At 41.5% G+C, this 25,130-nt stretch overlaps 2 protein-coding genes across 4 annotated transcripts in view; one reads left to right on the top strand and one right to left on the bottom strand.

Moving 5' to 3' along the window:
• The first annotated feature begins 483 nt into the window (after positions 1-483).
• Positions 484-6,858, top strand: LOC107386414 (endoplasmic reticulum-Golgi intermediate compartment protein 2). Of its 3 annotated transcripts, XM_015960787.3 has the most exons (14): positions 485-644; positions 1,503-1,636; positions 1,736-1,844; positions 1,919-1,965; positions 2,053-2,120; positions 2,196-2,236; positions 2,939-3,040; positions 3,141-3,236; positions 3,320-3,375; positions 3,562-3,660; positions 5,089-5,186; positions 5,265-5,427; positions 6,360-6,439; positions 6,509-6,858. In XM_015960787.3, the coding sequence occupies exons 2-14, from the start codon at positions 1,531-1,533 to the stop codon at positions 6,587-6,589; spliced, it is 1,146 nt and encodes a 381-aa protein (XP_015816273.3). In that variant the 5' UTR covers positions 485-644; positions 1,503-1,530; the 3' UTR covers positions 6,590-6,858. The 3 variants fall into 3 exon arrangements, with proteins under 3 accessions (XP_070404237.1, XP_054596049.2, XP_015816273.3); XM_070548136.1 differs by having other exon boundaries at positions 484-644; positions 1,748-1,844; positions 6,360-6,858; XM_054740074.2 differs by having other exon boundaries at positions 484-644; positions 6,360-6,858.
• Positions 6,859-7,153: 295 nt separating this feature from the next.
• Positions 7,154-25,130, bottom strand: part of si:dkey-97m3.1 (fatty acyl-CoA reductase 1) — a 64,559-nt gene continuing 46,582 nt past the window's right edge. Inside the window, exons 4-12 of the mRNA XM_015960775.3 lie at positions 21,999-22,178; positions 20,257-20,434; positions 18,390-18,434; positions 18,196-18,314; positions 13,619-13,686; positions 11,013-11,184; positions 10,793-10,922; positions 10,433-10,560; positions 7,154-9,417 (exon numbers count right to left, since the gene is read on the bottom strand). Of these exons, the coding sequence (XP_015816261.1) occupies positions 9,255-9,417; positions 10,433-10,560; positions 10,793-10,922; positions 11,013-11,184; positions 13,619-13,686; positions 18,196-18,314; positions 18,390-18,434; positions 20,257-20,434; positions 21,999-22,178 (1,183 nt within the window). The 3' untranslated portion in view covers positions 7,154-9,254. The remainder of the gene's footprint in view (positions 9,418-10,432; positions 10,561-10,792; positions 10,923-11,012; positions 11,185-13,618; positions 13,687-18,195; positions 18,315-18,389; positions 18,435-20,256; positions 20,435-21,998; positions 22,179-25,130) is intronic.

The following is a 25,130-nucleotide window of genomic DNA, read 5'->3' as shown; positions in this document are numbered from 1 at the left end:
GGAATTCAGTGATAAAATAGGCACATAATTTGACTTGTTTTGTATTCAGACCATTCAATTTCACCAATCAATAATGATTGTGGCAAATAAACAGCGCCTAAAAGTCGTGAATTTAATTAATAGAGAGAAAAACCAAAACCTGATAGAATGCATGAGGGAATTATCTCATATAGTAAACAGATTTTTTATGGCAAACATAAAACAAATCAAATTAATATAAAACACTTGCAAATTCGATTTACAATAGTTACAACGAATATAAAACTTTATCATTTTATTCTCTCTACACATCTGTTTTTATTAAATGTAGTTGTTAATATTAAATTATATTGGTAATTATTTTTATTTGATCAAATAGAGGTAGATAAAGGTTAATATCGTATACATGTCGATGGTTTTAAACCTTTTAAACCAGTGAAACGTTTTGTGTCAGAGCGCCATCTGCTGGCAGACAAGCGTCACTTCTTGTTGGAAACGTTACGCACCTGCTTACGTCTTGACGTAACATTTACGTCAGGAAGAAGCTGGCACCTGTTATGTAGCATCATGAATTGTGTCCAGATCCAGTAAAACAGCTGTCTGCAGGTTATTCACGGCTTCAGAGGGGCTTCCGGAGAAACCGGTCGAACTAAATGATAAAAGAGGTACGAACATGTTTAAACACGGTGTGTTAGTTTATTCAGGTGTTATTTTACTGAACCGCTATGTTGTTCTTCTCCATCAGCATGAAATCAAGGTTAACATTTAGTTTTAGTTTTATAGTGCGTGTTTAAACCACGTTTGGATATGAATAAATTATTATAAACGATTACAAATAAATGTCAGTAATGCAGTTCATTATGAAGCTTCAATTTCAGATTCTGAGTTTTCATTGATAAAATCACAGAAAAAAATCTTATCAACTTGAAAATATATCTGCAAATAAAAATAAGGAGATTTGTTGTAGCTAGAAGAATTAGATATTTTAAACGGCGTTTGTGGATTTATTACAAGTCCCGCTTAATATCATTTCTAATTAATCCTGATAAATATAAACACGAAAACAATGAAATGTTTTTTTTTGTTTGTATTATGTTTTCATTGGAGGCTTTTTAAAAAATCTAGCATAAGTAGGTAAAATGTATTTAAGAGCACCTTTCACAGATGTAGGCTGTACAATACAGTTAATCAAAATTAAATAAATAAATATGAAAAGTATCCAAAGTGTGTTTAAACATTTGCTGTGATATTTGTTACAGGAACATTTTTAGAAACGGGAGTAAAACCTTTTTTTTTTGTGTGGCTTTAAAAGTCAAACACCAGTTTATTTCTTATATAAATAAATAAATGGCAACAGAAAGTTTAACAGTGTTCCCATAGTGTCTGTGTGGCCCCAGTTTCTCCTACAGACCCTTATCCACCACTGGTGATAAATAGGCAGCTAGTTTGACTCATGATAAATGAGTGCGCTTTAATTAAACTGTTAGACCTACTTAAATTTGTATTTTATTTTTTATTGGGAGAGGGTGGAGAGCAGTCCTGACCTCAAAGATGAGGCGTCTGTCTAAAAAAAAAGCCCTGAGTCTTGTGAAGGAGCTGGATGCCTTCCCTAAAGTGTCTGAGAGTTTTGTGGAGACAACGGCGTCGGGAGGAACAGGTGAGAAGTCCCTCTGGATTCAAAAAGCACAAAAACCACGCAAAACAAAACAAAACAAACAAAAAAAAACAACAACAAAAGTCTCTGTTTCACCCTTAGTGTCCCTCATAGCTTTCAGTGCAATGGCAATTCTGGCCGTCTTGGAATTCTTCGTTTATCGAGACACTTGGATGAAGTACGAATATGAAGTCGACAAGGATTTTTCCAGGTGAGTTCCAGATGTCTTTAATCAAAAGTCAAAGATGAGACAAAACATGATTCCTCTTTTTTTTCTTGTTACAGTAAACTTAAAATAAACGTGGACATCACAGTCGCGATGAAATGCCAGCGTAGGTGTTCCACCATCTCTGCCTCTGATGAACACATTTTTTATGTCAACATCAGTTCATGTGTGCATTTCCTGCCTCTGGCTGCAGATGTGGGAGCGGACATTCTGGACCTCGCTGAGACCATGATCACCTCCACTGGTTTGCAGTACCAGCCTGTGAGTGAACCGGAGCTCCGGCAGAGTCAAAGATTTTAGGGTTTATTCTAAATTGGCTCCTTCCTTTGTGATCAGGTGATTTTTGAACTGACACCACAGCAGAGACTGTGGCAGAGGTGAGCAAAGGCAAAAGTCTTCTTTCTAAAGTTGTTTGGGGAATATCTGATGATGAAATGCTGGTTTTGTTGTTATGGCGAGCCGACACCTACGGCGTTTAAACAATGTAAAACTGGATTCTCTCACTTTTGATGTGGTTTCTCAGACTCAGGAGCAGGGCTAAATTTGAGCTGGATCTTGCCAGAACAATTATTATTTTGAAAGGACCGTTCCGGCAACTGTCTGTGAGGATCCGGTGTTACGTCGATATGTGTTCCCCCCTCGAGATCTGTTTCTTTTGCACCCACCTGCAAGTGGAAACGACACAATCACAAGAAATAACCCTCACCCTAATCCTTACCCTAACCATAACCCCCCTGGCACCAAAAAATAGTGTTTTGCATAAATATAATTTTTGAAAACAAAAGTTTGTTTCAGGGTTATGGTTAGGATAAGGGTTAGGACACACATTTTTTGCGAGTGGATGGTTCAAACTCGCAGCTGGGTGCAAAAGAAACCGATCTCGAGGGGGGAACACATATCGACGTTACACCGGCATCTGTTTTACCTTTAGTGAACCTTGGTTTGACATCAGTATTTGTGTTCCGGGAACGTTTGATTTACAAATTAAGCGCTGCTCAGGAGCAACTAAATCCTGCATGACAACACTCCACTCGTGGGAGCCGTTAGCAGTTTTGCATTTGGTTCCGTTTGTTTTGCAGGACGTTGCATCTCATACAGAGCAGGCTGCGAGAGGAGCACGCTCTGCAGGAAGTCCCGTATAAAACTCTGCTGAAGGGAGCTCCCACGGCTCTGCCGCCACGGTACTCCTCCTCCTGGGTTCTCCCAGACATGAACCTCTGGTGTACTCACACCGCCAGCCTATGGGGCAAAAAGCTAAATGCTTGCTTGTGATCTTTGCAGAGAGAGTTCATCCATAGAACCACTCGATGCCTGCAGGATTCACGGCCATGTTTATGTCAATAAGGTGGCAGGAAACCTGCACATCACAGTTGGGAAGTAAGACACTGTTTTATATTTTTTTTAAAAGCAAAGAAGACACAATATTAGACTTTGTTTGAGTTATTTGTCATCTTCCTCAGGCCTATCCACCACCCCCAGGGCCACGCACACATTGCAGCTTTTGTCAGCCACGAGTGTGAGTTTAAAATGGCTTACCTGCAAAATCACAGGGTTCTGATAATAATTAGTAATGTCAGAGAAAATGAACAAAAATCATTAAATACAGATTTATATTTTTAGTCTAAACATTAAAGCTCCATATATGGATTGTCAGCCCACCACTTTGTTGGTTGTATCTGATAATCCCATCTTTGCTTTGCAGCGTATAACTTCTCCCATCGGATAGATCATCTATCTTTTGGCGAGGAGGTACCCGGAATAATCAATCCTCTGGACGGCACGGAGAAAATCACTTACAACAGCAAGTTTTTAAATCCTAACCTCTACCATAAAAACAGGAAGATTGGATTAAAAGTTATTTGACCAAGCGAAGGCGGTTTGTGAAATTGGGAAATTATTGTTCTGATAGTTTGGAAAATTCTTGTGTGTTCCACAGGGGGCAGTGTTGGGTCCAATATTGTTTCTAATTTATATTAATGATTTATGTCAAGTGTCAGTAAAATGGGTGTTGTTTGCCGATGACACAAATATTTTCTGCTAAGGCAATGATCTTCAGTTGTTAGTGCAGGAGATAAATAAGGAATTGGAAAAGATCAAATTATGGTTTGATACAAACAAATTATCATTAAATTTAAACAATGACGTTTGGAAGTGGTCGAAACAATTTGAAAATCTAAGTTAAAATAGGCGGAGTGAATATTGAAAATGTTAAGGAAATAAAATTATTAGGAGTTCTAAGTGATAGTGAAGTGAACCGGAAACCTCACATTAGCCATGTAAGGAGCAAGGTGTCCAGGAGTATAGCAATAATCAGTAGAGCAAGGCAAGTTTTCAATCAGAAGTCTCTACGTATGCTCTGTTGTTCATTGGTCTTGCCATACTTCACATATTGTGCAGAAGTCTGAGGAAATAATTATGCAACATCGGTGCAGCCACTTGTTATTTTACAGAAGAGCTTTGAGGATTATTCATGGAGCGGGCTTTACAGCTCATACCAATACACTTTTTTTGGAGTCCAAAATATTAAAATTTAAAGGTCTAGTGGATCTACAGACAGTTCAAATTTCATTTAGGGCAAAGTGTAAAGACTTACCTCTTAATGTTCAAAACTTACTCAGAGGGAAAGAGGGTACGTGTTAAGAGGAAGACAAAATTTTATATTACCAATGGCACATCGTAGGAAGAAGAGTTTTTGTGCTTCTGTACATGGGGTGAAATTGTGGAGTAACTTAAATATAAAGCTTAAGGAATGTTTAAATATAAAACAATTCAGGGAGAGATTTAAAGAAATAATTTATTTGCGTTATAAAAATGAAGGGCAGTGAAGTGGAAATGTGAAGTTAACCAGGATGTATGACTGGGAGAAAGTTCTGTTGGAAATTTTTGTTCCTAATACTTTGGAAATGCTATTGCTGACTTATCACAATTTTGTGTAAAGTAATATGTTTTTGGTTTTGTAAAATGTATGGATTCAATTAATGTACTGCAATTTTATATTAGAATTTGGGGGGGGGGGGGGGGGGGATAATAAGTAATAAGTGTTAAGCTTCAGCCCACTCCATTTCAAGCAGCAGTGACTATAAAAATGTCGTATGTTTTCTTTTTACGAAATGTTTTATTTTCGATATATTGTGCATTGTTTTTTCTTTCTTTTGCTTTTTGTGCGCTTGAAATAAAATTGAATTGAAGTGGAACAAAAAGTGTGACTTTTTTCTTTGGTTTGATGCAGATAACCAGATGTACCAGTACTTCATTACTGTGGTGCCCACCAAGCTGAACACCTACGAGATAGCAGCAGACACGCACCAGTTCTCCGTGACCGAACGAGTGAGTGGTCGCGACGAGGAATGTCGTGATGGGAAAGAAGAGCGGAAACTAATCCTCCATTGTTGTTGTTTATGAAAGGAGCGGATGATAAACCACGCTGCTGGCAGTCACGGCGTTTCCGGCATCTTTGTGAAGTACGACACCAGCTCTCTGATGGTGACGGTCAGCGAGCAGCACATGCCGCTGTGGCAGTTCCTGGTGCGACTGTGTGGGATCATCGGAGGCATTTTCTCCACAACAGGCCAGTTTTAACGGAAAAGTACTTTTGATGTTTTTAAACAGGTGTATACGGCTTTACAAGAAATGAAACCTAAAATGAGGAACAAAAGACACTTAAAAGCATTCAACGACAAAAATTCTCTCTGGACGTCTTTATTCACCTCATTCGCTCGTCCAATGTATTCACAACTACCAATTTTATTATTTTTTTATTTAATTTTGGAGAATTTCTTTATATTAACTTTGATTAGATCTTTTGGACACATGGTTGCATAAACCTTCCAAACACTTATTTAGGAGGTAAAATTCGTAAGTTTGTCCCAAATCCTTTAAAATGCTGGTAATTTTTCCGGTTTAATGGCTTTAAAATGTTAAAATCTATGCATTAAGTAGATTTGTATACACCTAAGCGGCTGCAGTTATTTACAGACTCCAACATTTGTCAAATAAATCCAGTTCCAGCTCGTTTTCAGCATTAGATCCTGTTTATCTAATTTTTTTCTAAATAAGTCATATAAAGTTTTCCTTAAATGCGTTAAAAAGAATTATATGGAAGCCCATTCCCACCACTCAGATTAAAAAATATCTCATAATAATGACTTAGCTATCTCATAATTATGAGATAGTATCTCATTATATTGAGATGGCTAAGTCACAATTGAGACAATTTATTTTTTATCGTAGTAGCAGGAATGGGCTTCCATAGCAATTATGATCTTTGTGGGGATGGAAAATACCAAATACCAGAATAATTTCATTGTAAAGGCTTCAATTACAGAACCTGAATCTGCAAAACATTAAATTTACAGGTAAGGATTTAAAAATACAGATTTTAATCATTTTTAGAATATTTACATCTATACATACAGCAAAACAGCCAGATGCTGATAAGACACTATGCAACCTTTACTTCTAATGCCTTTCAAAATAAAACTGATAATTTTGTCCCTGAAGGCATGCTTCACAGCCTCGTGGGCTTTTGTTTTAATGTCATCTGCTGTCGCTTCAAATTAGGAGTCTACCGGCCCAGAGAGGTGAGTCTTGACAAAAAACAAACATCTTCTGTGTCAGACTTTTCTTTAAACCAACTGAACCTTTTCCAGGACTCGCTGCTGCACAACCAGATGAATAATCTGACCAATCACCAATCACCTCTCCTGGCTGGAAATGCTGGTCTGGAGTAGAAACTTCAGTCGACGGCCTGTCAAAAACCTGCAAAAAAGAAGAAACGAACCTCCTCCTCCCTGTGGGACACATGTGCACTCAGACTATCAGACATTTCATATTCATTTTAAAGCACATTTGTGTGTTTTTAGTTTATTAATCACAGCTTTGCACTTTAGAAGACGCTTACCCAGTGACAGCATTTTGTGTTTTAGTGTCTGTGGATTCATTTAGTCTCATAATTGCTGTTTTGTGTTGATTTTCCCCAACAATAAATTCTGGCAATCTTGATGTGTTTAAGGTTTGTTTCACAGCAAATCTATGAAATATTGATGGTTTTCTAAGGATTTATCAACCAATCAGGAAGCACCAAAAAGTCACAAACAAACATTTTCATTAACGAAACTAAACTCCCAACAGACTAATGATGCAACATCATAAATGGGCCTTAAATATGTGGCTAAAAGATGATCAGATACACAAACCAGAGAAAATAGCACCACGTTAGACTGAAATAATCCTGTAAATCTAACAAACAGGAGAAATTCACTTTCTCAGTGCAACAGACAGCAGCTTGGTAGCACTTAATAAAAAAAAGTCCTTTATTTCAGTTTTGCCAAGCAGAGTTTCAGTGTTATCTGAATGGGAAACACAGGTGGTCAAAACATTTGCTAAATGACAACCAGTCAGAATAAGATCCTTGGTCCCATCTCTGCGTTTAGTCAGCGGTGTTGTGTTACCAAACGGACACGGCAGTAATATAGCCCTGTAGCTCCTCGAGGACAACTCCACAAAATCGCTTCATTGCAGGCTTTGGACAGACGGTTAGACCAGACACCAGTTTTGCATAAAACACTTCTGTCCCTTTTTCTCCCATGAAGCCTTGTGATTATTTAGTCAAACGTCAGTGGACACGAATACTGCAGTTTCACCTAATTTGTTTAGTCAACACAAGACTTGCCCGTCACACTGAACACTTAGTAGACAAGAGGGAAGCTCTGTGAAAACAAGCGAAAAGCAAATCAAAAGCAGTCAAACTAAAAAGTTTGTTTGTTATGGAAACCATGTGAAAGAACTGGGGTGAAGGATGCCAGGCTGGTCTAAAACATGGGTCTAGTTCACCAACTCTCACTGTGGTTTTATTATTTATAAATAGCTCTCTAGTTTTCTGTTCAGTATCGTGCGGCATCCCTCATGGCTCTGTACTCGGTCCCTTAGATTTCTCTTGATGCAGTTAGCTCATTTACAGTTCATCTGCAGGTGGGTCAATCTTTTAACATTTAAATCTGATTGAAGAGAATTAACATGCAGTCCACATCTGTAGAAGATTTTTTTTCCTGGCAAAGGGGAAAAGTAAGTGCTGCTCATCTCCAGTCAGTCACTGATCTTCACGTTTTGGCCTCTTTAAGCATCGCTTATTCCTTCCCTGCTTGTGTGGATTATCTAGAGCAGTGGTTCCCAACCCTTTTTTCCCACAGGGACCCTGTTATACAGAGTTATAACTCTCACAACCTCAGCAGAGACTAGATTGTGACCTTCTGCAATCTAGCGGGAACCCTTTGGGGGGTCATGGACCCCAGATTGGGAACCACTGCTCTGGGTAACCAGCTGCTTTTATATCGTATTGGACAGAAATCTTTAAGGTGACTCAAGCCTCCTCCTTCCCCCAACTGCTCGGTCTAAGCCGTGCCTTTGACTTTAAACTTCTTATACTTTGTATAAAACTATTGAATTTGGGTTACAATTCTTCATTTGGCATTTCAAACAGCAGCAACGTTCACTCAAATAGTTCCCGTTTATTTTTCTGAGGGTAATTCTCTTAGCTTGTTAAGAACCTTAATGAGGATCATTGTATAGTAAGTTATAAATAAACATCACTCTGATGTACTTTTATTTATAGACACCACACTGCCAAGGGCCAACTCTAAGACTAGCCTTTGATGCAAGTATAAAGATGTAAAAGTAGCAAACGTAGCTCCGTACAAACTGCTGTACAAACAGGCCCAAAGTAGACAACCACATAGACATACTGACATTGTTACCATGACAACACATTAGTGACAAACTCTGCAGCATAGCTGGCAGATCTCCCATGTGGTGTGGTTGGAGTTTAGCTTTAAAACTCGTCTGAATAACGTGTTTTGGCTTTGAGAAGGAGGAGAAGTGGGCCATCAGTGTCATCTTCGAAAGGCAGTAGAAGTACAAGTCTAGATAAAATGGAGATATCTAAATCAATCATTCAATCAGAGAAAGAATACAGTTTCTGGCTGTAAAAAAGAAATTGTTCTGTGACATGATGATGAAATTCAAGTAAGGGGAGGAAAAAGCATTACAAGGCAATGTAACGTATCGAGATTCAAGAGGATGGAGGATCTAGAAGTTGCACAAAAGGCGTTTTGTTGCATATATATTTGGCCACTTCGAAGAAAACAGTAGGTACAAAATGAAGGACAACTCTTCGCTGGATGGGTTCTCTCACTGAGGAGTTTAGGTACCGATGACACATTTCCAAACAAAACAATTTCATGGCTAGTAGACCTCGTTGTTCTCCTTCTGAGTGCCTCACTCAGCTGCAGCCCCCTCCCGTAGAGAGCCCCATTTGTCCACACTGAGAACTCAGACATTTTCCCTGCTGACGGCTAAAGGCTAGGCCTGCCGTCGCTGGCTCTGGGCGGTGAGGAAGACTCAGTTGGTTAAGGTGCTGGATGCACGGAAGTAGGAGAGGAACTTGAAACAGAGGCTAACCACAAAGTACCAGATGTTTCTGGCCATCTGGGAGCGGGCGATGAACACCCGCCAGATGAAAACGACTAACAGTGTGTTGAAGGTGTAGCGGATGTTCCTGAGCCTGGGAGAGTAAAAAAACAGAGGCGGTGTGAGAAAATACTGGTATCTAGTCTTAAATGTACTTTCTGGACCACTAAACTAAAGTTTCATCCATATACAAGTACTTTTTTTTTTTTACTGTTAGAAAATGGCGAACTTCCTGCAACACAAGAGCTTGTGTGATCCATTAGCATTCAGTTTGTGTTGGTAGGAATAATTGCAATAGCTCAATATCGCTATAATTAACCAATTTACATCCAATTAGGAGACTGTTGATGCCGATTAGCTGTTGAGGCCATCTTGAATCATGTTGACCATCAGCCGTTGATTCAATACTTCATCCAGTAACAGACTGGCCATCAGTGTTGTCCAAACCAGATGTAAACAGTAACAAACTACACAAGAGGAGGAGTAGCTAACCCATATCTGACCAGCCCTCTTGCAGCAACACACTCACATCCACCGTTCTATCAAGCTACACCAGTGGCGTGTCCAGATCTTTTAAAATGGGGTGGCCCAGGTAAGGCACAACTTTGTGCATGGGTGGCACCAATGGTTATGCTTTTTTTGTTTTACCCCCAAGCCTTTTGTGGGCAATGAAAAGCCTATTTAATGGTAATTTAGTGTGGTGGCACCTGGGGTGGCCAATCAGATTCCAAGAGTGGCATGTGCTAACCCAGGCCACTCCCTGGACACGCCCCTGAGCTACACTGCTAAAAAGCAGAAGAATTCTGAAATTTTTTATAATTACAAGAAGGATCTGGATATTTTAAAGATTTATGAAGGAAAAAAAAACATAGAAAATAAGCATAAAATGAGCAAATCGGTTTAGGTCAATTACACAGCAGGAGGAGGATCTTCAGATCTATTATTCTGTCCACATAAAGTGTCAGATCACCAAACCAACAAATAAATCTAACAACAAAAAAAGTTATGAAATTCAGCAATGTGGATTTTTTTTTTCATTCATGAAAATTTTGCATTTAATAAGCCAAAAATAAACACACGCACTAAAATGACCCTTTTAGGCAACTTACTTCCTCAGGTGCTGCCTGGCAGCAGGAATGTCAGACATGTCTTCATTCAGAACGTACTTCTTGGTGCCGATGCAGTAGTTCTCGATGTACTCGGGCCAGTTCAGCTGACGCACATCAAAGTTAAACATCTGGAGTAAAACAAACATGAGTTCAGCTGTCCCACTCACTCAAGGCCCATAAATCACACACTTTTATCAATAACAGCTTAAAAAAAAGAAACCTTCTATTCATGGTACAGATGATGTGTACGCTCCAATTTATCACAGCAACATCCATAAAATATATCTAAGCTACTGCAGTAAATCGGAATCCTATTCATTAGGAAATGACAGAAACATGGGTAACCCATGGTAACCCCACCTTCCTGTCCTTAGGGGTCAGCTGGCCCATCAGCATGTTCATGTTGTCGGAGTTCCACTCCCAGTCCTGGCTGCTGAAGTACTCCAGCAGGCTGATGGCCTTGTGCAGGCGGTTGAAGATGCGCATCATCCTGCAGGAGGAGACGGACGCCGGTTACAACACACATGGTGGTGTGGCGAGTTTAAAAAGACGCAGCGGCCCCGACCGCTGGAGGTCTTACTGCGGCTTCTGTCCAGACAGACGGAGGAAGAGGTCGTAGATGAAGGCCGGGAACTTGTGGCTGACCAGGATCCAGTACTGGTTGATCAGGTAGTTGGAGGTGATGTTGGCATTTGGCCGGCGGAAGGCTTGCTCCAAAGGGTTTCTCTTGAAGGAGGAGATCACGTGGTGCTCTGTTCAGCCAGAGGATGAGGGCAGAAATGTCGGGATAAGAAGATAATAGATCTGAGAATTCAGTTTGGTTTGAATTATGTTTTTATAAAAACAAGTTTCATTTTGGTTGATCTTTGGTTTTTGAGTCCTAAACAGACAACTGGGGCACAAAGTCATGCTTGATGCCCGTTTTCCTGCAGCCCTGATCAAAATGATGAGTTTGTTTAAACAACGCTCTGAGAATCCTTTAGTTTCAGATGAAGGTCGCTGAGCTTTGACTCAATATTTATAATAAAAACAGGATTTTAAAAGTGCTAAACTTAAGATTTAAGGTCTATAGGCCTGAAGCAGGCAAACACACCGATTTTCATTTTTAAAACACAGATCAGAACTTCCAGGAATCCCGTCACTCAGGCAGAGAGCTGCCACTCACCAACCCCCCCTCCCAACAGATGCAGGAGCTGCCATGTGACTGCAGACATTACATCACACTTAAACTAGGCCTTGTGAGTTTTGTTTCCATGGCAACAGATATGTAGTGGCTGCAGGGGTTGAGGAGAGCCGATCTGAGGTGACAGCATGGCTGGATGGGACCATGGGCACAAACACAAACCTGCCTATCCCAAAGCGAGCAGCCAAATCTTCATTTAGTCTTTTTTTTTCTGAGGCAGTAACTTTATTTTATTACTAGAGGGCTTCTATAGTCATCCTCCTGTTTTATAACTGGCTGGAACATCTGGAGCAGAGAGGCTGCAGTCACAACATCGAGCTGCAGCGACGAGAACTAATCCAGCCTCCAGCCATCTGGTAGCAATTTCCGTGGTGAAAGGAGCGTGTTGGTTAATCTGAGGGTCCCTCTGACGTCCAGCCAATCAGAACTATGCTTTAAACATGCAGACTTCATAATGAGATCTGCAGCAACATGGATTCATGTGAGTGAGAACATTTCTGATTCACAGAGATAAGGAGGTCAGATCCTGGCTTTCTCAAAACTGCCTACGGTTAAATGACAGCAAATCAGATGCCGTACTTTTTAGCCCCACTAACATGAATGGTGCTTTAGATGTCTCAACTCTCCCACTCAATCTCAAATCATGTGCCACTAGCCTAGGTGTGAAACTGGACTCTGACCTTTCAATGTCTTCACAAGTCAACGCTACTGTCAAGTCCTGCTTTTTCCAACTCCGCCGCATCACTCGTCTAAAGTCAATCCTCAAACGCCCGGATCTTGAGTCAGTCATTCATGCTTTCATTACTTCACGTCTGGATTACGCAAATTCTGTCCTGACTGGGATTAATGCTTCAGCCTTAAGCAACCTGCAGAAGGTTAAAAATGCCACGGCCAGATTTTTAACCAACACCGACAGACGCATGCACATCACACCCATCCTCGCAGATTTACACTGGCTCCCAGTCAAATTTAGGATTAACTTCAAGGTCTTGTTATGTTTACAAGGCTTTGTACTGCCCATCCCCATCCTATCTGACGGACCTGCTGACCCCGTATGTTCCCACCCGTGCCCTTCGGTCAGCAGATCATCTGCTGCTTGTTGTTCCGAAGGTTCGGTACAAATCACGGGGGGGGGGGCGTGCCTTCTCTTATGCAGCCCCAAAACTCTGGAACTCTCTGCCCCTCCGTGTGCGTCTGGCTCCCTCTGTTAGCAGTTTCAAGTCGGCCCCGGAAACGCACTTCTTTAGTATTCCCTTCCCTCCGTGACACTTTTCATGAAAATACAGCACCGGATTTGATTATTTAATTCCGTTTTTATGATTCAGTAGCACACTTGTGGCACCTTGCACCATCTGGTAGCTTATTTGGTTTTATTTGTCCTATTTCAAATGTTTTTATCATTCGTCACATTATTTTAGTTTTTATAGTGCTGTTAACTGTTCTCCTATTTTATTGTTTTTAGTAGGAATTTTTATCTCTGACTATTTATGCTTTGTTCTTATGTATTTTGCCTGTTCTTATTGTGTTTCTTGGTCAAGCATTTGGCTTTTTTCATGTACAGCCCTTTGGTTAGCTGCCATGCTATTTTGAAATGGTGCTTTATAAATAAATATGGTATGGTACGGTAAATGATGTTGGAATTCTGCACTTCCTAAATGTGGTGCACATCCAAGAGTTTATAGTGTCGAGGGATTAAAATGTCATTTAACTATTCAAACAACTTACAGCTGAACAGAAAAGTAATTTATGGCCAATCACAGAGATCACGGTCTTCTGAAATTTGTTATGTTAGGGATCATTTCAACATTCACCAATCAGGAAGCTAAATAAACATTGAACCTGAAATTATTCCTTCCATATCCAGTAGGTGGCAGCCGGCCTCCTCCCCAGATGACATTATGTCACCGCTGTGGCTTACTGATGTGTGTGTGATGATAAAAGCCAGCAGAGACACAGGAGTCAGAAACAGCTCTATAAATATCCGTGGGGTCTTGTTAACTCACCGATCTCTCCCCAGTGGAATGGGTTGATCCCGCCGGTCGTGCAGTTGTACACCAGAGCCGTTTTAGGTCTGCGGGAGGTCAAAGTCATGGTGAGGTTCCAAACACACGAGAGAGGATTCATTAAATCTGTGGGTTTTTAGGAATGTCCATGTAGCTTTAGATGGGGGGGGGGGGGGGGGGGCTGCTTTTACGAAATCACTCCGAGTACGGAACATTTGAGGAGAGAGGAGTAGTGACTAAGGCTGGAAAAACCTCGGGCAGAAAGTGGAGGCTGTACAGCTATAAACAGGATTTCTGAGTGCCACACCCGCTTCCCTTCGCCAGCTGGACCGCTTTGCTTTTTAGGAATTGTGGTACCCCCCCCCCCCCAACTTTTCAAAGAGGCTAATTATTCAGCTGTTAGCGAAAAACAAGCAGTTCAGTTATCCGATTTTGGATTTGAACGTGGACAGAAAAGTTTTAAATAAATAAAATAGGCAGGATTTTTTTAAACATAAAAAATTCCATTCAACTTTAAAGGTGTGGAACACTCATTTAATTAATGAATCTGCAGTGGTCTCCATTCGACCCCGGTGCATTTACTTCTACTGAGCAAGGTGTTTACCAACTAAAAAATACATTTTTATTATGTTTTATTTTTTTGTTTGTTTTGTATTTTTACAAAATCAGACATATGGCATGAAAATTAAAATATATTTAATTTATTATTAAAATAGAAAAAAAACAATACTAACAAATAAAATGAGGTTTCTCAAACCAAGAAAATGAAAAGGGAACAGAAAGAAGAAAACTTATCTGCCCCTTTTTAACTAAAATGACATTTTTACAATGAAATAACAATAATTATAAATTAGCCTACACAAAGTAATTGCTCGAGTGGTTAGCTGACTTGAGTTCATTTTGTAAAGAAGAAAGAGAAAATTAATAGTAATAATAACAATTCAAAAAGCTAAAGGATTTTTGCACATATACCTATTCATACATATATACACATTAAAGTGCATCGCATGCCCATATGCTCGCACATACTTCATCTATACATATACATATAGACATACACACGTATCCACTACATGTACACATGCATACATACATGTTTATACATTAGGGTTGTCACGGTAACCGGTATAGCGGTAAACCCCGGTAAAAAAGTTGACAATAAAAATAACCGTCCAGTTTTTAAAAAACTATATTATCTCGGTGGGTTTACCGTGGCCGCGGTTTCAGCGCGGTGACCCTTACCAGCCACCGTCGCTTCAGCTGAAGTTCCCGCGGCGCGCACTTTTTAGTTTGCAACGGCACCAAAACTTTGAAGCTGAAATAATGGCCGAAGGAGGAGACAGCAGCGCCCAGGACATCATCAGCCCTCAAAGAAGACTAAATCGGAAGTATGGGCATATTTTGGATTTCTGAAAAACGCTGAGGGACAGTTAATAGAAGACGGCTATCCCGTTTGCAGAACGTGCAGGAAACAAGTGTCTGCAGAAGGCAGCAACACTTCGAATCTAATGGCACATCTGCGTGACCATCACCCACGTCTCTACAGCCAGTGCAAGGTAAGTTAACATTAGCATTTTAGCTTAAATGCATGACGTGAGGACTTTTGGTTGAGGGAGAATGCAACGAGTCACTATATACTGCAGCCGCAGCGTCCTCAGCCAGCATTTAAACCGTGTCACGGACACCCTGTTGCTGGATGAAGCATCTTATTTGTTGATGATGAAGAGAAATATACAATTAGTTCCTTGTCATTGATTTGTTTACTTATTCAATGCCATTTATACTTGAACATTTGGATTTGATTACATAGTGTAGTAGTTATTTTAGTAATTTGTTTAAAGTGGCTATTTAGTTTAAATACATATTTTTTAAGGTTGACTTGTACAGCGCTCAAGTCAAGTGTGGACTGGAGTTTTAGATTTTCATTTTGATAATGAAGAAAACAAGTATATGAGAAAGCAAGTGGTGTTTCTTTGATTTGTTTACATATTGTTTATGTTTTGAATGTTTGGATTTGTATAATTTAAACCTGCACTGACTACTGTAACATGTTCCAGAAAAATAAGCTATTTGTTCCTTTACTTGTGAAAAGTTGCACTTTTGCTAAGGCTTTGTGTTATTTTAGGTTTAATAAACGCTGTTAAACCTTTTCAAAACTATTTCAGTTTGTGTCGAACAGGACTATCAATGCTTTCTGAACATATGCAACACCGTTTAAAAAATACCGCGATAATACCGAAAACTGTGATAATTTTGGTCACAATAACCGTGAGGTTAAATTTTCATACCGTGACAACCCTATTATACATACACACATGAATATACCTACGCACATCTCTATAGCTTTATTTATTTCCCTTTTTTTATATAACTGATTTGCACGTATATGATTCCAGTATTTCATTTTTAATTAGCTTTTTGAAAGTAAATATTGTTTTTGCATCCTTGATTACATTACCTAACTTATTCCATATTTTAACTCCATATATAGAGACAAAGCGCTCCTTTATAATTAATATATATAATAAAAAATAGTATTAAAAAAGATTACTGATAAAATCCCAAGGAAGGTTAGTAAAGTCCCACGTGATCGAATTTTAATAGTGCACCGGTTGTTGCAACCGTAGGTGACACAAAAAAACTGCATCGTTGCTCACTCTGCATTGACTCCAGTTGGGTTAAGAGTGTGATGGACCCACCCAATATGGCGGCGACACTGTTATGCTCCCCAGCACCAAATGGCATGTCTAAGTATTCACGTCTATGCTTCAGACGACAGGATTTGCAGTCTTTTGTCCTGATATTTGGACATCTTACCTCTGATTAAATAACAGCAACGTGACGCTACCACTCACCCAGTTTACTTTGATACACTGATGTTTTATCACCACAAATAACACAAGCCTGGAAGAGTTTTGTCAAGTGGTGGTTAGGGTGGGTACCTTTGACATTTGAATCGATTCGGTACTAATTCCCGGTACCTAGGAATCGATACCGGTACTTAACGGTACCAATTTTCCATACTTTTGAGTGTTTAATATTTTAATTCTCTTTTATAATATAATATATATTTTTCTCAATATATAACCATATTTGGTAAATATCACGATAAATAACATACAACTGTTTGTATTTTAACATCGTCCTTGTAGTTTTATAAGCTGATAATTAAACTGAAGCAAACATCTTTACTGTGAACTAAATTTACTGTGTATCTTCATTCCTTTTGCCGTCCTTTTTCAATTGATTTTTCCTACTGGGAAGTTAGAATTTCCGAGGAGAAAGCGAACGCACCATTAGCTGATAACAACGGTGGAAATGGAAGCTAACATATCAAGCTAACGTTATCTTAAACAGTTTATTTAACTGCTGGAGCAGATTTAAACGATGATGCCTCGCACTTAGATCGTTGTCGCTGGTTTCATCTTCACCCAATCACCTGTCGCATTTAGTAAAGTGAAGCCAAACTTTAGAGCACGTTCATGTTCTTTTAGTCGGAAATTCAGAGTTCCGAGGAGAAAGCGAACGCACCATTAGCGAAACGGAAACTAACATATCAAGCTAACGTTATCTGAAACATTTTATTTACCTACCGAAGCAGATTAAGATGAGGATGTCTCACTTGGATCGTTGTAGCTGGTTTCACCCAGTTACCCATCACATTTAGTGAAGTGGACCCAAGCTTTAGCGTTCTTTCTACCATGCTGCTCTGTTTACAACTGGCTCGCAGCGACCGACGACGTAACGCTCTTGCGCATGCGCAGCTGTCTAGGCAAGTTCTCGTTATGAAGGACGGGTACCGAAACGAGGCACCGTTTCAAATGACGTGAATCGGTGCTCAGTCGGTACTATGGAATTCGGTCGGTACCTTAAAAAGTACCGAATTCGGTACCCATCGCTAGTGTTGGTGTTGCTAATGTTAGCTTCTACTAGCCGAGATGTTCTCTGCCGTTTCCTGGACGCTAAACCGAGAACAGCCTTCCCCGCCACGAGTCATGATGGGTGAGTTAAGTGACAGTGTGATGTAGGTCTGTGAGGATTTTCAAACCTAGAGCTTCACTGTTTATTTCCTTTCACAAGCTAAAGCAGGATATGTGTAGGAGACCATTTTCATGTTCAGCCTGCATGAAAACCTCAAAGTGAATGAAAATAGAAATAATTAAGACATATTAAATTAGAAACAAGTTTTTTTAAGTGAACCACACCTTCAATTAAACACCTGAGCATAAAATTTGTATCCACATTTAAGTCTACACTTGCAGACCAACCCCTCCTGCAACCTGATAACAAAAGTTTCTTCTTTAGCAGGAATAAAAGGATATTTTCGTTTATTTTTGTTATTTATGAACGAAAAGGTCCAGGTTTTAGATTTATTTGGCTATTTTAAATTAATAAGTTTTCTTGTAAAAAAAAAAAAACTTCAGGGGATACAAAAAAACATGAAAAAAATCTAATAAAAATCGTACCTTACACCTAAAACTTTAGCTCGGCTGCCTGATTCCAACAGGCTGTAACTCTAAACTCAGTCATAAAACACAAACTCGCTTCCTTTGACTGAAAACGGCGCTCAGACTCACCTGTGCACCGCCGTGTACCAGCCAGCTGCCAGAGTCAGGTTGATGACCACGTCCACGGGGATGAGATCAGCCACCGCGTCGTTACTGGCCCTCATGGTGCGCAGGATCCCCTTCCCCGCCTGAGGACACGACACATTCTTAGGCACCTAAATGAATCAGGAGCCAAAGGATTCAGGCGGCGCGTGTTTACTTACAGCTATAAAGACGCCGCTCGGCCCGTTGAAGTTGTCAATCCAACCCTGAGGTGTGAGAGCAGAGAAAATCCTCAGAGAGCTTTCAGAGAGTTGATTTCAGCTGTGAGGCGGAGGAGACAGCAATGTGGGTTATAATACTTCCTGTGGCGGTGGGAAACGGGGGAGGTAGGCGGCGGTGATTGTCCACTTCAATTAGACCCCATTAAAAATGAATGAGACTACTGGAAACGGGCTGCTGGCCGGGGCCTCTGAGTGCTGGAGGTGAAGCTCAGACAGTCTAATAATGTGCCGCGTAGAAAACGATCATCCTGCAGCGATTTCCAAAGACACGCAGCCACAAAGTGACAGAGCGACAACGCTACAACATGCCCACGAGAACGCAAACAAGCTTTTCCATCCAATCTGGTTGGTGATCTGACGCGGAGCTGCTGAGGCGACGCGGCGGCCGGCGAGAGCCAGGCCTTTAGAAGAGTCTGTCACTGGTAGAGATCACAGAAACACAAAACTCCCCAGAACAACCAGGAGTCTTCATTCTGACATTTTAACAACACCCAAAAACAGCCTCAAGGTGCCACCGGATATGCTAAAGATATTTACGATGAACTTTTGACTCAGATGCATTACAACACGATTAGAATCAGAACCATCATTTGGTTTCTGTTCCTTGTTTTATGTTTTGAGCATCTGAGTTTATTCTAAACTTTTGAAACAGCAGCTGAATGTTTTATTTGTGTTTTGGCTTCATTTCAGAATTTTAAAGCAAGGAAAAGTCCACGGCAAATCTACAGAACAAACAGGTTTTCCCTGTAGAGCGTAAACGCGATCATGGCACACTCACCCCTCCCTTCCCTGACACGCTTCTGCTGGAACCGGAAACCCACACTGCCAGAGGAAACGAGATGGTGCTAAACACTAGTCGCCGTTCTCTAGGTCCGTACGTCTGTTGTTTTCCGTGACTTCAAATGGTGTTTTTCTTTTTGGGACTCGAGTTGAAGCAGTAGCAGCCGGATGTTTCTCCTCCTCTGATATTGAGCGGAGAACCTCTCACCAGTGGTGTTCTGTCGCGGCGGTCTTATTGGTGGAGATTTTTAGACAAATGAAAGAGAACCACTTTATAACATTTTGCTTTCATCTCCACAACATTTTTAAAGATATACGATGTTAGAACATTGTTAAGAGGCATGAAACACATGTTTTAAGCAAATTTGTTTCCCGAATTTGCTTTAACAGCTTGAATCTGGGTTTTTTAATTGTGGATTAGGGCTAGGGTTAAAACAAACTTGTACTTGGAGGCACCTGCACATTTCTAAAAGTCTGTGTCTGATCTAAGAGCAGAGACTCGATGCAGCAGCTGCAGGATGAATCCTAAATGCTGAAGATGTCCGGACGCCTGCAGCAGGTATCCTGAAAGCAGCTTAATCGTAGAAAGAGCTCATTGTTCAGGTTTACGTTTTAATCCCTCACGCTGAGCTCCTCTGCTCTTCTCAGTGAGTCTGTCTGATCCTTCAGCCTCTGTGTCCTCATCGCCCGCCTGCAGCTGTTTGGTTTAATTAAAGATGACAGGGTTAAGAAGCGCAGGTCGTCAGCACCTGATACTCGCCAGTTTGTGGACAGGGTCAGATAAAAAGCCATAGGAGGAGCGCTTTTGACTATCGGGATAATGCCAATCGATATTTTATTTCCTTTTACTGTTGCAGGAGGACTTGTGATTCATGACTATCAATTAAAATTTACCACTGGTGTCAGAGAGAGGTTCAGGAGATTCTCCCAGTGAGCAACGGTGGCCGATGAGAAGATCTAAACAGCAGAGTTACCCAACCCCGGTGGTTTTTATGTCCAAGACGAGGAAGCATTTGAGCGGACTCACTGGGAACGGCTCCTGCCAACTGGCTCCAACGATGGAGGGTCTGATGATGCCGATGCTGAGCTTGTCCTGCTCCTGCTGCACCACATACTCGGCCAGGGCTTTGGTGTAGGTGTATGTGTTGGGCCTGTCGCCGATGAGCCGCGGCGTGATGTCCCGCACGATCCCGTCGTCCATCCACCTGAGGTCGTGTCAGCGACAGGAACAAGATCAACTATAGAATTTACGTTTCTCCCAAATCAGACGTTTAACTTATTTCAGCCATCACTTTAATGCCAGATGTTCAATTTAGAGGGGGCTAGCTTCAAAACGGGCCTCTTGTCTGGAGACACCTCGTGGTGAATTACGTATATCCTTAAAGATTGGACCCAGAGGCCCTAAAACTGCTGAATTCTGCATGGGTCCACTGTTTTCAAACTGCATTAAAGGGACTTTACGGAGTTTCGAATTTTTATGCTCGCGATTGCCCCCTCAGGCCAAAAGCGTAACGGCAGCTTCAATAGTAGGCTCGTGCACGAGGCGCACATCCTGTACGTGCACACTCCTTAACGAAAATAACAACTGAGACAGTCCCTTGTGTGTGTGTGTGTGTGTGTGTGTGTGTGTGTGTCCGTGTCCCGGAGGACAGAGGACAGGAGAACGCGCAGCTAATTAATTAAATAATTTGGTTCTGTACCTTTCTCTTCAGCACAGCCGACAAAGGTTTATGATGGGTCAGTCCTCCTGCATGCTCAGATCATTCCCTTCCCTTGCTTGAAAAATTGTTCCAAAATGAAAGTTGAACCCACATCTTTTTTATCTGTGAATTCAATGCCGTTCGGCGAGTCTCAAATAAAAATGTGGGCATCTAACTGGAAAAAAATATACCATTAATGTAAAAAAGAAACTCTAAATGAACTATGTTCACGTCCGGAATCAAACCTAGGTCTCCTGCATGAGAGTACGACGTCTTACTAGGTGACCTAAAGCGCCAGTGACGTCTTTTGCATCTGTAACATTTATATCCTTGATGACAGCTGAAACAACGTTCAAAGAACGGTTCGGAGCGAAAATGGCTATTTTGTTGCTAATTTGCAGGAAATATCTAGAAGAAAGTTCTACAGAAAGTAGCTAAGGGTCCTCAGAAATGTAGCTAGGTTCATCACTAGGCGTTAGGAACAGCGACAAAGACTAAAGCTACGGATAGCAAACGCTACGGGCTATGCCTGAGTGTGAACACGCATGAAGCAGTCTGCTCGACCCGAGCATCTCTCTTTTTCTGTGATTTTACAGAAAAACAGGCAATCACAGTAAAAATGCCAGGGCTCATTCTACAGGACCAGGGCATTGCAGGAGAATGTATGAAGAAGACATTTATTATTTCTATACATGTTTTGGCTGTCAAGCTTCCATAATGTCCCTTTAAAGATATTTTGCCCAGACAAGAGAAATTTAATTTATGTATTTTTCTACTCGTGAGACTAATTTTGTGTAGGTCACCCGTGAGTACTCGCCCCATCGCGGGACTCTGCCCCAGTTAAGAGTAAAGGGGTCCTGTCAGGGTTCCCTGGTTTCAAAAGGAAACTCTGCTCTGCATAACATGATGGCCAACAATATTCATTACTTTATTCGACGAATTCATTTAAATATGACTTATATCAGGTTTGGAGGGCAGAAGGTAATTAAAGAGCTGTGATATTTTAGTTAGAGGTTGATAATTAAAGCAGCCTTTACTGCCAAACAGAAGTAGGAGTCAATCCACTCACTCCAAAGACTCGATGAGCTTCTTGGGCTCGACTGGTGGCAGGTAGATGACCTCATCGATGTGCTTGCGGTTGCAGTTTGCATAGGCGGTGGAGATGTGGATGAAGGCCTCAAGGTGGTGCATCTGCTGGGCCAGGCTGAGGAGCTGCTGTGTGGCGATCACGTTGAGCTGCAGGGCGTGTCTGCAGGCGAGGAAAGAGAGAGAGAGACCACGGTAAAAGGAAGTATGTGTTGAAGTTGGAGCCTTAGCTTTAGCATCTTTGAGCATTTTCACAACGCAGCGTTCCACTCTAATGAGGAGAGTTTTAAGACAAGCAGAACGACACAGCAGGACAGCGACTCGTGAAAAGACGAGGGAGAGTGATGACGAGACAGAACAGCAGGGAGGAAAAGGCCAACATCTGCTCTTCCTCACAAAAATGTAGATCTCTGTATTTTCACTGATCTCCGTCATCGGCTCATCCTCACCCAGCCGGAGTGCTCCGGAATCAGCTGGATTCAGCAGTTCCCAAAAGCCGGATAATCTTTTTGTTCATTTCTCATTTTATTTTATTTTTTTTTTACACACCTGGAGAGAAGCATGCTGCTGGTTAAACTGTAAAGAAATCAGAAAAATTTTGGACAGTTTTGCCTTTTCTGGAGGTATTTAGCTCAAGCCTTTTCAGTTTGTCACCGAGTGAATAAATGATAAATATAATTTAAAATACAAACATTTTAACAAGAAACTGAAAGAAACATGGTAATGAATTTATCTTGCTTTGAATCTCCTCTAAAAATAACATGCAGTCCAAACCAGAAATGCACAGATTCTGGTTTTTGTCCTGATTTGACCTGCTGATACAAATTTGGTCCATTTCATCACAGGAACAATAATGTTTAGCTGAAAAACGTTCCGATTAGCTTTAAAATGATGATTTGCATAAATTTATCAATGTGATGTCACGCATGTGAAAATAAGACTTTGACATTGATTACAGATTACACACGTCATGCTGGAGACCGGCTGATTCAGATTATCAGATGATTGCAGCTCAACTTGGAAACAGTCTCAAACAGTAATAAGTTTAAAATACAACATTAATGAATTCAATCATTCCGAGACTGAAAGGCCTAGCTTATCTGCAAATCGTCGTCGTTGTCGTCTTCCTCCGCTTATCCGGGTCGCGGGGGCAGCATCCCAACTAGGGAGCTCCAGACCGTCCTCTACCCGGCCACCTCCACCAGCTCCTCCGGCAGGACCCCAAGGCGTTCCCGGACCAGACTGGTGATGTAACCTCTCCAACGTGTCCTGGGTCGACCCGGGGGCCTCCTGCCGGCAGGACATGCCCGAAACACCTCCCCAGGGAGGCGTCCAGGAGGCATCCTGACCAGATGCCCAAACCACCTCAACTGGCTCCTTTCGATCCGGAGGAGCAGCGGTTCTACGAGTCCCTCCCGAATGTCCGAGCTCCTCACCCTATCTCTAAGGCTGAGCCCAGTCACCCTACGGAGGAAACTCATTTCGGCCGCTTGTATCCGCAATCTCGTTCTTTCGGTCATTACCCAAAGCTCATGACCATAGGTGAGGATTGGGACGTAGATCGACCGGTAAATCGAGAGCCTGGCTTTCTGGCTCAGCTCCCTCTTCACCACGACAGATCGGCTCAGCGTCCGCATCACTGCAGACGCCGAACCAATCCGCCTGTCGATCTCCCGATCCCTCCTACCCTCACTCGTGAACAAGACCCCGAGATACTTAAACTCCTCCACTTGAGGTAGGACCTCTCCCCCGACCCGGAGTTGGCAAGCCACCCTTTTCCGGTCGAGAACCATGGTCTCAGATTTGGAGGTGCTGATCCTCATCCCAGCCGCTTCACACTCGGCCGCGAACCTACCCAGCAAGAGCTGAAGGTCAGAGCTGGATGAAGCTTATCTGCAAATCTAACTAACTAACTAACTAACTAACTAACTAACTAACTAACCCTAACCGCTGTTTTGGTCAAAACTTGATGCAAAACTGCAAATGAACGACTTTTAGTTACAAATGACTCATCAAATCTGATTATCTGTAAAACTGGCAGTTGCAGCCGTGTTTGCTATGTCAGTTGGCAGAGGTGGCCATCTTGAATTGAGTTCACTCCGAGGGTAGGGCAGGGGCAGGCGACAACAACTAAATCTAAAATATTGCCAAACGGTTGTTGAAAGACTTTTGTGGGACCGGGCTTCTTCTCGACCTACTCTCCCACCGCCGCTGCTCCCTCTTAGTGCGACTATAAGTTTCGTTATCGATGAACTGCTCAATATGGCGTCCAGCCTTACGGTACGGTTTGTTGTAATGAATTATTGATTTTTTCTAATGATTCGGGTAATTGGTTCAAGATTAACAGATACATAAATGAACCCAGTTAGTGGATTAACACCCCTCCTGGTCACACGCCCACACTCTACATCTGAGTAAGAAACCGTCAGCCACTTTAACCTGAAGCCAACATGCTGATGAACAACATCAGCTGGAACTGTGGTGGGCGACTGGTCCAGCTGAGATGGGATGGGAGGGTGAGGACGGTAGTTCTAGGGGAGGGGGGTGTTGACATCCTCCCACTGACTCCTGCCTTCATACGCAGGCTGCTGCACCAGCAGGGAGGTTGGAGGAAAAAAAAAAAGGATAAACTGCAGTTTCTTCCTGCAGGTGAGTCATCTCCCATCTGTCTTTGCTGCTGTGGTTGAAATCAAACTGATACCAGAACAGCTCTGACCCAAAGCAACAAGCCATCTCATAATGACTGAATAATCTGGTCTAATCCCAGAATATTTAAAGCAAAAAGGCTTTTATTTTATTCATCACTGGTTGCTAAAGGGCTGGTGATAATGGTTTTGCCTGCATCAGCTTGTTAGCCAAATTTCTTTGTTTTTCAAGATCGTTTATGTTTGTTATTTTTAGTCATTTTCTTTTCAGCTATAATTAATAAATGTTAAAATAAAAGTCATCCATCACTAAAAATATTTCCAAAGTTTACATTAAAGTAATGATTTTTGATCCCTGGAGCGAGTCTCAGTCGGATTTATGTCCCAGCGCTGCAATCTGAATCCCAACATGGTAACGATGAAGAAAACTCTGTGAGAGGATGGATCGACTTCAGAGTAAACGACGGGAA

This window comes from Nothobranchius furzeri, chromosome 1 (assembly GCF_043380555.1).
Source record: "Nothobranchius furzeri strain GRZ-AD chromosome 1, NfurGRZ-RIMD1, whole genome shotgun sequence".
Lineage (NCBI taxonomy): Eukaryota > Metazoa > Chordata > Actinopteri > Cyprinodontiformes > Nothobranchiidae > Nothobranchius > Nothobranchius furzeri.
This window is presented reverse-complemented; position numbering and strand designations above follow the sequence as displayed.